At 41.4% G+C, this 17,616-nt stretch overlaps 1 protein-coding gene across 7 annotated transcripts in view; it reads left to right on the top strand.

Moving 5' to 3' along the window:
- The first annotated feature begins 1,014 nt into the window (after positions 1–1,014).
- LOC110527654 (chromodomain-helicase-DNA-binding protein 6) overlaps positions 1,015–17,616 on the top strand; it is a 98,655-nt gene continuing 82,053 nt past the window's right edge. For 3 of the 7 annotated variants that reach the window (XM_036983148.1, XM_036983150.1, XM_036983147.1), the window contains exons 1-5: positions 1,015–1,237; positions 1,574–1,599; positions 1,768–1,820; positions 2,938–2,987; positions 16,567–17,105. In XM_036983148.1, the coding sequence (XP_036839043.1) occupies positions 1,202–1,237; positions 1,574–1,599; positions 1,768–1,820; positions 2,938–2,987; positions 16,567–17,105 (704 nt within the window). In that variant the 5' untranslated portion in view covers positions 1,015–1,201. Of the gene's footprint in view, positions 1,238–1,352; positions 1,530–1,573; positions 1,600–1,767; positions 1,821–2,161; positions 2,254–2,937; positions 2,988–16,566; positions 17,106–17,616 lie in introns of those variants that run through there. The other 4 variants (XM_036983153.1, XM_036983149.1, XM_036983152.1 and 1 more) reach the window with 4 other exon arrangements.

Genomic DNA, 17,616 nt, shown 5'->3' with positions numbered 1-17,616 from the left:
GCCTCTTATCCATCCGCTCATCGTCCAATTATGCCATAGTTTGTATATCTCAATTGTCAGTAGAAACTACATTTGTTTAAGCAAGTCAGCCGTATCAGCTATGTTTTTTTTTACGGCAGAAATTGAGGCTGATTGAACTGTTTTGCTGTAAGACAAGGCTCCGCTGATAGCCAGGTGTAGCAGTGGTAAGGATTCACTCCATGCTGAACAGAAGGCAAGGCTCTGGTGTTGGGACAGCCCTAACAGTTTGTGGGCACTGTTATAGTGCAATTTTTATTTTACCTTTATTTAACCAGGCAAGTCAGTTAAGAACAAATTCTTATTTTCAATGACGGCCTAGGAACAACTGCCTGTTCAAGGGCAGAACAACAGATTTGTACCTTGTCAGCTTGGGGATTTGAACTCTAACCACTAGGCTACCCTGCCGCCCCAAGTTAATTAATTGTTTTGTGTTGGGAGTTTTACATTTTAAAATCGCCACTACTCTACCAGTGCCTTGGCATAACCTTAACATTTAGAATTGTCGAACCACTGTATCTCTAAATGTAGTAATAGTATGTAAATAATTTGATATATTATCTAAACATTTTGAAATACGTTAGTCAAACTTTATAAGATATGTTGAAATTCTGACTCACGTATCTCAATTTTTTTTAGATTAGTATCTCACATTTTTGACATACTATCTAAAAAATGTAGAGATACAATAGTCAGGATTTCAAGACAGTGTCTCAAATTGTATACATACTATCTAAAAAATGTCAAGATACTATCTTGAAATTGTGACCAACATACCTCAACATTTTTAGATAGTACTGATTTTAATCTATTTATTGTGTGGCAGGAATGGGCTTCCATATAAAAGCCATCATGATTGGAAGATGCAAGTGTAACCGATGTGAAATGGCTAGCTAATTAGCGGGGTGCACGCTAATAGCGTTTCAATATGTGACGTCACTCGCTCTGAGACCTGAAGTAGTTGTTCCCCGCGGCTTTTGTGGCGCGATGTGCAACGATCTCTATGTGTGCAAAGGGTCCCTGGTTCGAGCCCAGGTAGGGGAAAAGAGGAGAGGGCTGGAAACTAAACTGTTACACAAGGAAGAAGAATTATAAAACCACTAGATCTTTACAGAATTGAGACCAGGAATAAAACTAATGCGTGTTAAACTACACGGCCAAAGAGCAAAACCGAGGGACTCTCATGACCGAAAAAATGAGGTTTTCGTGCGGTTTTATGGTAAGCAAAATAGTAGAGTACAACCAATCACAAGAAGGTTCACATCAACGGTAACTAAATGTGCCCAATGTGTTTGCAATATGTAGCTCTCAGACAAACTTAGAACGGCACTCCTTGTTTGACAGCTGGAGGACCAATGGAAATATCAATCGACCCAGCTGCACTATGGTGCAGCCAATGAAAAATAGAATGTTACGGGTCCAATTATTTTGGCTGTTGTAGCAGGCGGCCAGCGCTAAACTTCACCAAATAATAGCTGTTTGTATTTTGGCTGCTGCAGTAGCCATTTTAGGTAAGTAGGTATTTTAACTGTTTTTAATCTGTGTTGTATTGCAGGGTCCTGTGTTGTGGTGGGGTGGTTGGTGAGTCTCAAACTTGTGCATCCCTCATGAATGAACTCATCTGCTCGTGTGCTTTATGAGGATTAAGAAATTGCACGGAGGCCCCCTCCCCATCTCACACCCCGTCTAATTTTTAATGCATTTTTCTAAACTGTCATGGCGTTTTTGTGTCCTTGGAAATAAATGCAGGGAGAAAGCGCAGTGTTTGGCAACTGATGCTCTGACCGGTGAATGTTGCCCAGGTAGGTGAAGTCACATTGAGGGGTAGCGGCGATATCTCTGCAAGGATTTTAAGGGGGTGTTCACACGTGTAAGGACTGGAATATATAACATCATTGCAGTGACATTAGTTAGCAGGCTGGCTAGCTCGATACCTTGCTAATATAAATAGGACACGGCTCCGCCGACGTAAGGATTAGTGTTGTTTTTGGTAGATTAATTGATAACGCTTTCTTAATCATATAAGTTAGCCAAGAACTTCAATTTGCCAGGCAACTTGTAGCAGTTAAGTTCTACAGTCTACTAGCTACTTCATGATAGCCAGCTCAAGTCTTTGCCATGAAACTAAGACACGTTCCCGCAGGTAGGTCGATTATTCCTGTGGAATTTTGGTGGAGCCAATATGCCGCACAACTACACCAGGTCTAACAGAAAACAAAGACCCTGGTCGCACAGGTAAAGTAGGCAGCTCCCCTAGCCACCTGCAGTTTATTTGGATCCATATTCGCTGTTGCATAAGTCACAGCTATTCTTCCTGGGGTCCGCAAAAATAAAAGCACAAATGATACACTACAAAATAAACATAAACAATTACATGTCACACATTATACAAATCCAAAACCACTTGAGGTTAGTTAGTTTGTAACAAACAATGTGTCCCAAATGACGTTTGCTATGAAAGAACACCTTTGTGTCTGATTTTGTTGGCTAAACAATGGTGCATTCGGGGGTGAGTTTAGTCTGTATCCAGTAGACACAGGAAGGAGTAGGCTAGTTTGGCTCCTCACTTTCAAGGTAACTTGCAAATGTCTAACTCTTTTAGTGTCACATTTTTTTTTAAATTTCACATATAGCTGAGACTAGTTGTCACCTGACAATCATAAGTGCCGTAGCAACATTGGAATTGCTCATGGTGCCTAATTATGTAGGCCTAGATGGAATGTGTCGTAAAAGAGCCTTGGTTTATTGTAACAATACTATCAATGGAGAAAGGTGACTAACCAATTATCTCCTGTTTTTTTATTTTTTAACTATGAACTCTTTCCGCCCTTGCAAATAATTTGACCAGGTCCTACTGAGGTTAGTGTATTTTTTAAAAATGTTCTTACTTCAATAAAGATATTTATTTCTGTGTCATAGATGCAGTGAAGGTGAAGAGAAATATGAAAATACAAAAGAAGGACAAACAGGTTTGTATCTTTTTGACTTGCATGCTTGTCTACGTGTACATGCACTACTGTTTAAAAGTTTGGGGTCACTTAGAAATGTCCTTGTTTTTGAAAGAAACACTTTTTGTACATTTGAAATTACATCAAATTGATCAGAAATACAGTGTAGCCATTGTTAATGTTGTAAATGACTTGTAGCTGGAAACAGCTTTTTTTAAAAACCGAATATCTACATAGGCGTACAGAGGCCCATTATCAGCAACCATCACTTGTGTTCCAATGGCATGTTGTGTTAGCTAATCCAAGTTAACCATTTTTAAAAGGCTAATTGGTCATTAGAAAACCCTTTTGCAATTATGTTAGCACAGATGAAAACGGTTGATTAGTGCTGATTAAAGAAGCAATAAAACTGGCATTCTTTAGACTAGTTGAGTATCTGGAGCATCAGCATTTGTGGGTTCGATTAGAGGCTGTGAGAAATTGCCAAGAAACTGAAGTTCTCTTACAACGCTGTGTACTACTCCCTTCACAGAACAGTGCAAACTGGCCCTAACCAAAATAGAAAGAGGAGTGGGAAAGAGGAGTGCGCAACTGAGCAAGAGAACAAGTACATTAGTGTCTAGTTTGAGAAACAGACGCCTCACAAGTCATCAACTGGCAGTTTCATTAAATAGTACCTGCAAAACACCAGTCTCAACGTAAACAGTGAAGAGGTGACTCCGGGATGCTGGCCTTCTAGGTCAGTTTCATTGCTTCTTTAATCAAACAGTTTTCAGCTGTGCTAACATTTGCAAAAGGGTTTTCTAATGATCAATTCATTTTTTTATAATGATCAACTTTGATTAGCTAACACAATGTGCCATTGGAACACAGGAGTGATGTTTGCTGATAATGGGCCTCATTACGCCTATGTAGATATTCCATAAATCAGCCGTTTCCAGCTACAATATTCATTTACAACATTAACAATGTCTACACTATTTCTGACCAATTTATTTTAATGGACAAAAAACAAGGGAATTTAAGTGACCCCAAACTTTTGAACGGTTACATACATACATACATACATACATACATACATACATACATACATATTAGAACATAATACATTGTTGACAAATGTCTTCAGCAACCTTGAAATATAAAAGTATGTAAATCAAGAGTAACACTGTCACTCAGCCTTGAGTTGCCGAAGTGGCTTGTTATTTATGATCCTAAGTTCCATCGCAAATGAAATTGAATGATGAGTCAGACCTACGATTCTGACTCATCACACGTTACCCATACAATAAGAGCACAGTCTCTCTGCGCATCTTTTGTTGAGTTGATGTTGAACGCAGGCCATACACATGACTCTGTTCGTTAGTCTTGGAGTCCTCTTGGAGTGCTGGTTCGTGAGATTCTTGTTAATGGCAGTATTTCATTCTAAACCACTGATAGGCTTAATTTTGAAGGCTCATTCTGTAATGACTAAAATCATTTGTTTAAAAGCCATTGTTTGCAGGATTTACTGTTCAATTGTAATTGTCATTGTAATTAATGATATACACACAGTTTCTTAACTCTTACTCCTACCCAAAAATGTTGCATTCAGTTACAAACCTGACTGCGCTCCTTTTTTTTGGTCATTTGAGTCTTTCTAAACCAACTTTGAATAGCTTTAATTTATGCTTAAATGAAAGTTATTCAATATTTGTTTAGACTCAAATGACAAAAAAACAAGCAATGGAGTGCAATCAGGTTAGAGAAGGCTTTAGCGCTCTTTGCCAACACACACACACCAGTGGTGGTTTTGGTGTAGATTAAAAACATACATAAAAGTTTAATTCTCTCATTTTGTGCACAAATTGTTTTGTTGATGAGCATTTGTCCTTTGCCAAAATATGCCACAACTGTTAGGTGGCTGGATTATCAAGAAGCGGATTTAAACTGCATGATTATTACATGGGTGCACCTTGTGTTGTGGACAATGAAGGCCTCTCTAAAATGTGCAGTTTTGTCACAAATGTCAAGTTTTGAAGAGGTGTGCAATTGGCGTGCCAACATCAGGAATGTCCACCAGAGCTGTTGGTGGAGAAATTAACATTTAATTTTCAGGCAATGTCGTTTTATGTCAAGTGGCCTCGCAACTGCAGACCACGTGTAACTTCGCCAGCCCAGGACCTCCACATCCGGCTTCTTCCCCTGCGGGATCATCTGATACCAGCCACCTGGACAGCTGAAACTGTGTTTGCACAACCAAAGAACTTATGCACAAACTGTCAGAAACACTGGAGAAGTGTGCTCTTCACAGATGAATCCCGGTTTCAACTGTACTGGGAAGATTGCAGACAGTGTGTGTGGGCGAGTAGTTTGCTGTTGTGAAGACTGAACCGTGGGGTTATGGTATGGACAACTAACATAAATGCATTTTATTGTTGGCAATTTGAATGCACAGCAATACCGTGATGAGATCCTGAGGCCCATTGTTGTGGCATTCATACACTTCCACATCATGTTTCAGCATGATAATGCACGGCACAAGGATCTGTACTCAATTGCATGGCCTGCATACTCACCAGACATGTTACCCATTGACCATGTTTGGAATGATCTAGATCGCCGTGTACAACAGCGTGTTCCAGTTCCCGCCAATATCCAGAAACTGCGCACAGCCATTGAAGAGTGGGACAACATTCCACAGGCCCCAATCAACAGCCTGATCAAGGAAATATTGAAGGCGATGTCGCACTGTATGAGGCAGATGGTGGTTTCCAGATACTGACTGGTTTTCTGGATGTAATTTTTATTTTCTTAAGGTATCTGTGACTGTGTGTGTAAAGTCTTTGAATTTGTTGCATGTTTCCTTTAAATATTTTTGTCCAGTGTAGCATAAAATATAATTTCCCAACATTTGAGCATGTAGTATAGCTCAGTATTTGAATTATACATTTTTGCTAATCTCTTTCAAGGGTGTCAATTTTAGTATGTGCTGTATGTGTAGTATACGTTTTGTAATATTAGGCTACACCCGATTTCCCCACCCTTTTCCAAAAGTGTGCACTTGCATGTTCCCTGTTTTGGGTTAGGGTTGTTTTTAATCATGGCTGGAGTGTATTTCCACTATTGTAAAGTCCTTGCCAGAAAGACCCAATCCCAAATGGGCTTGTAAACCATACGCCATATGCGCTTGTGGAGATCTGAGAGGATTTGACAGGTGTAAGCAATAGTGGTAATGGTAATAGTGCCACCCTGCCCACTCAGGCTAGGTGGAAGTTTCTCCATGTTGCTTATACCTGTCAAATCCTCTCAGATCTCCACAAGTGCAAGGGCAGGGTTTCCCAAACTCTGTCCTCGGGACCCCAAGGGGTGCATGTTTTGGTTTTTGCCCTAGCACTGCACAGCTAATTCAAATAGTCAACTAATTGTCTAGCTTTGAAAACTTAACTCAGCCGTGTAGTGTTAGGACAAAAACAAAAATGTGCACCCCTCGTGGTCCCGAGGATCATTTTGGGTAACCCTTGCTTAGTGCTCAATTTGGGATTGGGCAGAAGTCTGCAAATACACACTTTTAGTGAAGTGTGGAGAATTGGGACTCATCCTTAGATACCCCAAACCCTCCAAGGTGTGTTTTAGGGCCTCATTCATACAGAAAATGTTTATGACAACATTATAAATACCAAAAGCTAGGGGTGCATGATATATCGGAATCAGCCGATATTAGCTAAAAACGGCAACATCGGTATCGGCCCAATGTCTAGTTTAACACAGATGTGAAAAACCGATGTCATAGCTGAAGTGCATACCTAATATGACGCCATGTAAAATTTTGCGCTGTATGATCAACACAGCATTCCTAACCTAGCCCACAATGTCTGCTGTGTGGATCGAGCAGTCATTTGAAAGCGTAAGAACATTTCAGCGAGACAACTCAAAAGGCAAAATCCATTAACGCCAGATAATGGAATTCATTGCCCTTGACAATCAACCGTTCTCTGTCGTGGGTGATGTTGGCTTTTGCGACTGGTCGTGCACCGGCACACACTAACGTAACCAAGTGCACCATTCAGATGTTGCACAGTAATAGCTTCACGACATACTATGGAATACCTTTTGGGTCTTTGCGTGTCAAAGATACACGTCAAATAACACTATTTGACACGTTAAATAAGCTTTTAATTTGACACGTCAAATAACACGGTTCTATTATAGAATGTTGTGTGTTCTGAATTTGCACGTGCAAGCCAAGCTCCACCTACTATCAGTAGCACTGTCAAAGCTGTACAAATGGCGCAAATCTGCAAACACCAGCCACGAACGATGCATTTACAATTCCGCGTTGGTAATAAAGCATTTTGTTCAACCGCATCTTCTGGGGTAGCTAGCTAGCTTTAGCTTGGTACCAAGATACCACCAATACGACCAGTAGAAACTGCAGTCATTTTCACTATTAGTAATGATTCAGGAATCCTTGTGAGTAAGTATTAGTTAGTTAGCCACTTGTTGTTTGCCTATTGAAATTGAACTTAGCCAGCTACTTAATCCTGTTGCCCAAAGCTAATGTTATAAGCAGCCAGCTAGCTTCATCTGGCTAGTGAGGCTCGACCTGACCGGGTTATGTGTTGTGTAGCTAACCACAATAAGTATTAGGCACAATAGTGGAATTTGCAGTTTTCCTTCAAAATAAAAGTACCACTTTGAAAGTGATGCAGAAGGTTACAATTGGTGGAATCATGCCATATTTAGACTAGGTAATGTTAAACAAGGTTGGAATGTGAAGCAATGAAATGGGGCATCAGTCTACTCGGTGACACCCACGGAACACAACTGTGAAGAGTTTACGCGAATATTAGCGTTTTAGCTCTTATCGCGGGACTGACTGAAATCACCTCCCCAGTCAGCATATTGACATTCATATTGCACTGTACAGCTTTACCTAAGGATTGGGGATCAATGAAATGGGGTAACGGTCTACTCAATAGCAATATTTTTTTCCCCAACGTCCTCAGACTTATCAGACTCCAAAACATCCACAGAGTATTTCTTTTCCTATGGAATAGTGTTTAATACTCGCAGGTTGACAACAAAAGTGGCTCAATTCAGTTGTTTGAGTCCTGCAATACGAGCTACGATGCTAATGTTCTCTGGGTGTCACTGAGTAGACTGATGCCCCATGTCATTGATCCACAAGCCATAGATAAGGCTGTACAGTGAAATAAGTATGCCCCCAATGCAATTCTAAAGTATAATACATCCAGGATGATTTCAAAAGATTTTTGTCAAATGAACAATCTAAATGAAATTTTATTTGTCACATACATTGTTAGCAGATGCTTGTGCTTCTAGTTCCGTCCATGCAGTAATATCTAACAAGTAATATCTAACCTAACAATTTCACAACTACTACCTTATACACACAAGTGAAAAGGAATGAATAAGAATATGTACATAAAAATATATGAATGAGTGATGGCCGAGCGGCATAGGCAAGATGCAGTATGGTATAGAGTACAGTATATACAGTGGGGAGAACAAGTATTTGATACACTGCCGATTTTGCAGGTTTTCCTACTTACAAAGCATGTAGAGGTCTGTAATTTTTGTCAAAGGTACACTTCAACTGTGAGAGACGGAAATGAAAACAAAAATCCAGAAAATCACTCTATGATTTTTAAGTAATTAATTAGCATTTTATTGCATGACATAAGTATTTGATCACCTACCAACCAGTAAGAATTCCGTCTCTCACAGACCTGTTAGTTTTTCTTTAAGAAGCCCTCCTGTTCTCCACTCATTACCTGTATTAACTGCACTTGTTTGAACTCGTTACCTGTATAAAATACACCTGTCCACACACTCAATCAAACAGACTCCAACCTCTCCACAATGGCCAAGACCAGATAACTGTGTAAGGACATCAGGGATAAAATTGTAGACCTGCACAAGGCTGGGATGGGTTACAGGACAATAGGCAAGCAGCTTGGTGAGAAGGCAACAACTGTTGGCGCAATTATTAGAAAATAGAAGAAGTTCAAGATGACGGTCAATCACTTTCGGTCCTGGGCTCCATGCAAGATCTCACCTCGTGGGGCATCAATGATCATGAGGAAGGTAAGGGATCAGCCGAGAACTACATGGCAGGACCTGGTCAATGACCTGAAGAGAGCTGGGACCACAGTCTCAAAGAAAACCATTCGTAACACACTACACCGTCATGGATTAAAATCCTGCAGCGCACGCAAGGTCCCCCTGCTCAAGCCAATGCATGTCCAGGCCTGTCTGAAGTTTGCCAATGACCATCTGGATGATCCAGAGGAGGAATGGGAGAAGGTCAATGTGGTCTGATGAGACAAAAATAGAGCTTTTTAGTAGAAGGAAGAAGAAAGATGAGTACAACCCCAAGAACACCATCCCAATCGTGAAGCATGGAGGTGGAAAGATAATTCTTTGGGGATGCTTTTCTGCAAAGGGGAGAGGACGACTGCACCGTATTGAGGGGAGGATGGATGGGGCCATGTATCGCGAGATCTTGGCCAACTACCTCCTTCCCTCAGTAAGAGCATTGAAGATGGGTCATGGCTGGGTCTTCCAGCATGAGAACGACCCGAAACACACAGCCAGGACAACTAAGGAGTAAGAAGCATCTCAAGGTCCTGGAGTGGCCTAGCCAGTCTCCAGACCTGAACCCAATAGAAAATCTTTGGAGGGAGCTGAAAGTCTGTATTGCCCAGCGACAGCCCCGAAAACTGAAGGATCTGGAGAAGTTCTGTATGCAGGAGTGGGCCAAAATCCCTGCTGCAGTGTGTGCAAACCTGGTCAAGAACTACAGGAAACGTGTGATCTCTGTAATTGCAAACACAGGTTTCTGTACCAAATATAAGTTCTGCTTTTCTGATGTATCAAATACTTATGTCATGCAATAAAATGCAGTCATACAATGTGATTTTTCTGGATTTTTGTTTTAGATTCCGTCTCTCACAGTTGAAGTGTACCTATGATAAAAATTACAGACCTCTACATGCTTTGTAATCAGGAAAATCAAATACTTGTTCTCCCCACTGTACATATGAGATGAGTAATGTAGGGTATGTAAACATTATATAAAGTGGCATTGTTTTAATGTGACTAGTGATACATTTATTACATCAATTTTTCCATTATTAAAGTGGCTAGAGTTGAGTCAGTATTTTGGCAGCAGCCTCGGTGTTAGTGATGGCTGTTTAACAGTCTGATGGCCTTGAAATGGAAGCTGTTTTTCAGTCTCTCGGTCCAAGCTTTGATGCACCTGTACTGACCTCGCCTTCTGAATGGTAGCGGGGTGAACAGGCAGTGGCTCCGGTGGTTGTTGTCCTTTGATCTTTTTGGCCTTCCTGTGTCATTGGGTGGTGTAGGTGTCCTGGAGGGCAGGTAGTTTGCCACCTGTGATGCGTTGTGCAGACCTCACTACCTTCTGGAGAGCCTTACGGTTGTGGGCGGAGCAGTCGCCGTACCAGGTGGTGATACAGCCCGACAGGATGCTCTCGATTGTGCATCTGTAAAAGTTTGTTTTTGGTTACAAGCTGAATTTCTTCAGCCTCCGGAGGTTGAAGAGGCACTGCTGCTCCTTCTTCACCACGCTGTCTGTGTGGGTGGACCATTTCAGTTTGTCTGTGATGTTTATGCAGAGGAACTTAACTTTCCACCCTCTCCACTACTGTCCCATCGATGTGGATAGGGGGCTGCTCCCTCTGCTGTTACGTGATGTCCACGAGCATCTCCTATGTTTTGTTGACATTGAGTGTAAGGTTATTTTCCTGACACCACACTCCGAGGGTCCTCATCTCCTCCCTGTAGGCTGTCTCGTCATTGTTGGTAATCAAGTCTACCACTGTAGTGTCATCTGCAAACTTGATGATTGAGTTGGAGGCGTGCATGGCCACGCAGTCATGGGTGAACAGTGAGTACAGGAGAGGGCTGAGAATGCACCCTTGTTGGGCCCCAGTGTTGAGGATCAGCGGGGTGGAGATGTTGTTTCCTACCTTCACCACCTGGGGGTGGCCCGTCAGAAAGTCTTGGACCCAGTTGCACAGGGCGGGGCCGAGACCCAGGGTCTGGAGCTTAATGACGAGGTTTGAGGGTACTATGGTGTTAAATGCTGATCTGTAGTCGATGAACAAGCATTCTTACAGAGGTTTTCCTCTTGTCCAGATGGGTTAGGGCAGTGCGATTGCGTCGTCTGTGGACCTATTTGGGCGGTAAGCAAATTGGAGTGGGTCTAGGGTGTCAGGTAGGGAGGAGGTGATGACGTCCTTGACTAGTCTCTCTAAGCACCTCATGATGACGGAAGTGAGTGCTACGGGGCGTTAGTCATTTAGCTCAGTTACCTTAGCTTTCTTGGGAACAGGAACAATGGTGGCCCTCTTGAAGCATGTGGGAACAGCAGACTGGGATAAGGCTTGATTGAATATGTCCGTAAACATATATAACGTTCCAACCTCGTTTAGCATGATCTATTAGATTATTTGTATTCATTTGCTTCACTGTCAATGACATACTTTTTATTTTGAAGGCTAACTGCAAAGTCTGCTATTGTGGCTAATCCTTGTGGCTTGCTTCACATAGATGGGTCCTCCCACCATTAATCAAAGAAGAACTGTTTTATAATTTAGGGTTATTTTAGATGACACCTAGCTGTATAGTTAGCTAGCTAATGGTCGTTTTGCTATGTTTTTGGGGAAGAACGTTGTTTGCATCCATGAGCTAGCACTGTTGGTGCATGAGACAACTTTACCAGCATCATAGCATATGTATAGCTAAAATCATTGTGACATATGAAATACGAGTGACAGTCTAATCAATGTGAAATAACTATGTAAATTAATGAACGTGTAAAATTGTGACGTGCATTCATATTCAGGTCCTGATTGGTGAACAAGCTTATTTGACACGTCTCCATAGAAATCCTAGTTGAGAATGAAACGACTGAACAACGAAACATTACAGTAAGTGAAAGAAATAGGTTTTGACTGTTTTACTGGTAATGGGGACATGCGTAGATACAAACCAAAAAGTTATTTTGTTGGTGTGTGTGTAACCTTAATTTAGCAAGTCAATTAAGAACAAATTCTTATTCACGTTAACCGCCTACACGCACGACACTGGGACAGTTGTGCGCCGCCCTATGGGACTGACGTGATACAGCCTGGATTTGAACCATGGACTGTAGTTACGCCTCTTGCACTGAGATGCAGTTCCTTAGATCCCTGTGTGTGTAACTATTTAACTGTACTAAAATGCTTTAAATGTCAGTATCGTTTTTATTTTTTGCAAGAAAAATATCGTTATCGGCCAAAAATGTCATTGGTGCTTCACTACCTGAAGCGAAACATTTCCAAAAACTGTCAGTAAGCGACTACAGCCAAGTTTTAGTGCAAAAATCATGTCAAGTTGTATCCCTTTTTTAAGACACATAACCTTTACCTCAGGGTGCTAAAAGCAGTCCCCTAAATGGACAAATTACCTCCCTCTGAAGTGTATCAGATGCATTGGTATTGTTAGCCTGTGTATGAACCATACAGGCAACACTCAAGCTTTGTGTACATGGAACAACTGCAGTTTCACTTGTCCATCTCACTTAGTCTCTTTTGTTTGTCATTTATTTCTTGCTCAGAAACTGCCTCAACCCATGCCCACCACTTTATGCCCTCCCCTTTCACATGGGAAGAAAGATGTTGCTCTCCCATGAGCTTGCATTCCTTCTGGTACTCCCCTCTGGATGTCCCTACCCAAACCACCCTGCAGCCCCATGCTTCTCCTGAGAGGTTACATTTGAATGATGCCCAGTCCTCAAGCGTCCTGTGGCAGCAGCCTTACCATTTCTGCTGAATAGGTGTCAGTGTTTTTAGGGAGAAGGCACAGGGAAGCATTGACTTGACTGCATCTGTGGTGTTCAGCAGCTCGGAAGACTGTATTGATTCATAGGGAATTTGATTGCAGGCAGCTTGTTTGTGGTTGACCGAGTTGGCTGGCAAGCGTGTACACTGCAGCACGTCACTGGGTGCTGTGCGTGCAGTCGCAAATGAAGGTGCATGGGAAATGTAGAGCCATGAAGCCTCAGGACAATGTGCCAGCAGCTCTGTGGTTCTGGAGATGGGAACCTGGATGAGGGTTACACTGTGGACTACTACACTAGGATTTGACAGGGATCGTGACAGACAGAAGGCATGAAAGGAGGCGGTATGGAGCAAGGTGAGAAGGAATGTTCCTGTGATTTTGGAGTAAGACATATCCATGGCTTTTCTGTCTTATTCAATCTTTGCGCTACCAGTTTGTCTGTTTGCAGCCTTGTCCTGTCCATTGTTTGCAAGCTGGTGAACGTTTTATGAGTGTTAGGTCGGTTTACTTTGAGAGGTGTCATTTACATCATGGTCTGTTTTTATGTTCTATTCATGTAAAAAAAATAGAAAGCATTCTTTCTATAGGCAAGATGAATGCTGAACTTGTTTTCAATGTCACAAACCTCATTAAGAGCTCTATTTCTGAGAGACTGACTATCATATTTAGTGGTTGACTTTCTCCCTTTTGATTGTTCAGCCTGAATACTGGGGAAAGCAGCTGTTGACCAAAGCAGGGGGGCAGGCTATAGGTAGCATCTGTCTAAGTGCAAAATGGATGAAATGTCAAATAGTCCTGTCAGCTGGCAACAAAAGGGTTACCATAGAGACGGCGTGTTTACGTTGCTGCTTGATACAGAGCCTGTTTCCAGGGCTACGGCCCTGATTCCCGGCACTGGGAGTCTGATTCATTGACATTATTATCCTCCTGTGTATGAGTTGTCCCATATGCCCCTCCACATGTCCTCAACCTTGGTTTATAAATAACATGTTGCTCAAAATGGGACTGCACCAATATAGCCCTTATCACATGAAGTGTGCCATATCTGCTTTTACACAAACTTCTCTACTGGGATGTGATATGCTGCTAATTCTCATGAATACAATTAGTGTTGCTATATTAAATCAATGATTTTTCTCGAACAGTAGGTCTTTAAAAAATATATATATAAAAAATAATGCTTTCTGGGACTAATTTTATATTTGTTACTGTGTAAATGTAAGTGTACATCTTAGCATTTACTCTTGATTATGGTTACATGATGTGCTTATCATTTTGTAGCACAATATGAACACAAAAGCATAGAGGAACAGATTGGGTCAGACTAAGACATCCTGGTGATGAATGCCGAGCTTTTCTGTGTATGACCTTCACTATAATGTCTTGATTTAGCGCTTGTTTATACTTGTTTATACTGTAAAAATGTCATGGCTCAAATAATGTTCCACCCATCAGAATTAAAATATTAATCTGGCCCCCCCCCAAAACTGGGGACATCGGGTACCCCAAACCTTTACCACAATACATACCTTGACAGTTTTCAACAATCCTGGTCCTTGTCACGGACTATAAGTATCTGCGAGCACAAGTTCTACTACTACACATTAATTCATGCCGGTCAATTTGATAATCCAGACGTTCAAATGATTAGCCGACACAACTCATTACAGTATAATTACAGTATAGTTGCCAATTGAGTTTAGCCAGCATTCCCTCAATATCAAGTATATAGTCCAGTGGTTCCCAAACTTTTTATAGTCCCATACCCCTTCAAAAATTTTACCTCCAGCTGTGTACCACCTCTAGCACCAGGGTCAGCGCACACTCAAAAGTTTTTTTTTGCTATTGTAAGCCTGCCACACACACTATACAATACATTTCTTACACATAAGAATTGTGTGAGTTTGTCACAACAGGGCACAAATAAGACCAGGGCGCAAATAATAATCACAAATTTTACTCTTTATTTAGCCATCTTACATGAAACTTTATTTGTTCATTGAAAATTGTGAATAACTCACCACAAAGGGTGTGCTTGAAAGGATGCACATAACTCTGCAATGTTGTATTGGAGAGAGTCTTGGATTTAAATCATTTCCCACACAGTCTGTGCCTGTATTTAGTTTTCATGCTAGTGAGGGCTGAGAATCCACTCTCACATAGGTACGTGGTTGCAAAGGGCATCAGTGTCTTAACAGCGCGATTTGCCAAGGCAAGAAACTGAGCGCAGACCAATCCAGAAATCTCGCAGTGTCTTCTGATATATAAATACAATTTTCCCAGAACCGCTTATTTCAATTTCGATGAGGCTCTCTTGTTCAGATATCGATAAGTGGATTGGAGGCAGGGCATGAAAAGGATAACGATTCCAGTTGTTTGTGTCATCCATTTTGGAAAGTAACTGCGTAATTCACCACCACAACTCACTCAGGTGCTTCGCTTTATCACATTTGACATTGTCCGTAAGCTACAAAAACAAAAAAAATCATACAGTGATGGAAAGAACTGTGTGTTGTCCTTGTTAATGCAGACAGAGAAGAGCTCCAACTTAATCAATTTTGTCCTGCACATTGAATGTAGTTGCGGAGAGTCCCTGTAACCCTAGATTCATTGATTTAATATGGGTAAAAAGTATAGAAAATGTCCTGAACTTTCATATTGCTCAGATATAGGACTGAGACTTCCTTATGATACATCTTTAAAAAAAAAACTATTTTTCCATGAATGAATCAGTTTATTCAATGCATTTCTATGGGCTAATAGCAGTAAGGACAAATTCAATGTTTCATCAAATATATATATATATATATTTTTTGTACTTTGTTTTTACCATTTGGCTCTATTTATTTGAATTTATCGTTACCCAGAAATGATTTATAGATTTCAAAACAGCTGTACGGGGCCTTTTATTTCATATTTCTTCACTCTAATCTTCATTCATACCCATGCTAATAAAATTGGTTTCACAGACTTTCATCCTCCAGCTAACTGCATCTTTTTTTTAACCAAACTGCACTCACTTGATTACAAAATATGTCCGATGGAGACTTTCCGTTCAAATGATGCATCCTCACCTAAATCTATAATTTTGTGGTCACTGTTGGGAATGCAAGCAGTCAGAGGGCATATGCTGGTTTACTGTTGCACTTCTCTCATCAGGTGTAGAGAGAGTACACTTGTCCAAAGGTTCTGGGGTCCTATGAATCTGCGTTGGCTTATTAGTATTGTGCACAACTTTGCTGTATCAGTAAACCAGCATATGCCCTCTGACTGCTTGCATTTCAAGAAGTAGTCATAATGCATCATGGGGAAGTTTTATTGTGGAGTTTGTTTATCCATAGAATTGAACTGCATTATGACAGCCCAGATGTGCGTTTTGAGGAAGGGATCGAGGAACATGGAGACCCTTAATGGAATTCTGAACATGCCGTTAAATATCGGGGGATTTGCAGACTTTGGGTTTACCCTCTAATTCAACACGGAAAGATTTGTCACTATATTAGGGTCTCTGAATATGTGGAGAATTTGATTGAGACTTTACTCAAAGAAAGCCCAAGTTTTGTTGATTTTTGTTGCCATTGTGTAATGTGATTCTGAACACTGGCAAACATTGTTTACATTTGCAGATGTACGCCCTGTGACGACCATTCACTCTCATTATGACTGCAAGATAGAGGCATGACCTGCATTTTTTTCCTAGCCCTTTATCTTTCTGTATCTTCATTGCACCATTCTTGTTCTTTTCCAGATGTCCACCACCCACTTACAAAAGTACACTCTAGCTACAGCAGCCTCTAATGCAACTGCCCAAAATGCACAAACTCCATTTCCCAGGGGTACCCTGGGCTCTAAGGACCAGATCAGGGACCTTGGTGGTGGTCAGACCAATCACTGCATGGCCAACTCCAAGCACCCCAGGATGGGCGAGGCGAGCACTAGCTCGATCAGCCCCTGCGCCCCCTCGTCACCCCTCAACAGTGAGGAGGACGATGGAGGGGGCGGGCGGTGGGCGAAGAAGAAGAAACAAAAGAAAAAAGACAAGTGGGGCGAGCCTGGCAGTGCCTGGCAGCACAAGGGCTTGGAGAGAGACATGAAACCAAATAAAAAGAGGGAGCAGAAAGAAGGGAAGGAGCTGCTGCTGCTGCGCAATTTCAAGGAGCCCAGGAAGGTGAAGGCACCAAAAGAGGTGAAGAGAGGGAGAAAACCCAAGGTGCAGGCCCTGCCCCTTCCTCATTCAGAATGCAAGAGCGCCCCCTCTCCTCCCAGACAGAGGGGCCGCAAACCCAGGTGAGGGGCTTTTGCTCTCTAGTGCATTCACTGTGTTTTTCAAATGGTGTGTCGCAACCAGGTTCTCTTGGTTGATTAGCCGGTAAAATCTTGGTTGTATTTAGAGACATGGTTGTGTTTGTCTAGTGCGGAATAATCCAATTAAAATAATTTAGGTGGGTTACAAGAAGTCAGAACCCCTGCTGTTAGAGTTAACTCCTAACAAAGTTGATTTTACTGTTTAATGGCTCCCCGCTTCACATTTCTCCCCAACATTTCTAATAAAAAATACATAATCGATGATTCATATGAAACTATTTTTGACAAAATTGCCGATTTATTGTAGTAGTTGGAATTTGGTTCAATCATGATGAATAGAATCATGTGGCTCAAAAAAAATATTTGTAAATCTCAAATTTAAGTTAGATTTTTTTCTGTACCTTTTTGCATTATGTAGCTGCAAAACTTGTTTTGTAGATATTTCAAGTTGATTTGGGTATTGAATTTGTGGGACATTGCAACTCCATATGAC

This window comes from Oncorhynchus mykiss, chromosome 7 (assembly GCF_013265735.2).
Source record: "Oncorhynchus mykiss isolate Arlee chromosome 7, USDA_OmykA_1.1, whole genome shotgun sequence".
Classification (NCBI taxonomy): domain Eukaryota; kingdom Metazoa; phylum Chordata; class Actinopteri; order Salmoniformes; family Salmonidae; genus Oncorhynchus; species Oncorhynchus mykiss.
Note: the sequence above shows the minus strand (reverse complement) of the source record. Positions and strands in the feature narration are given on the sequence as shown.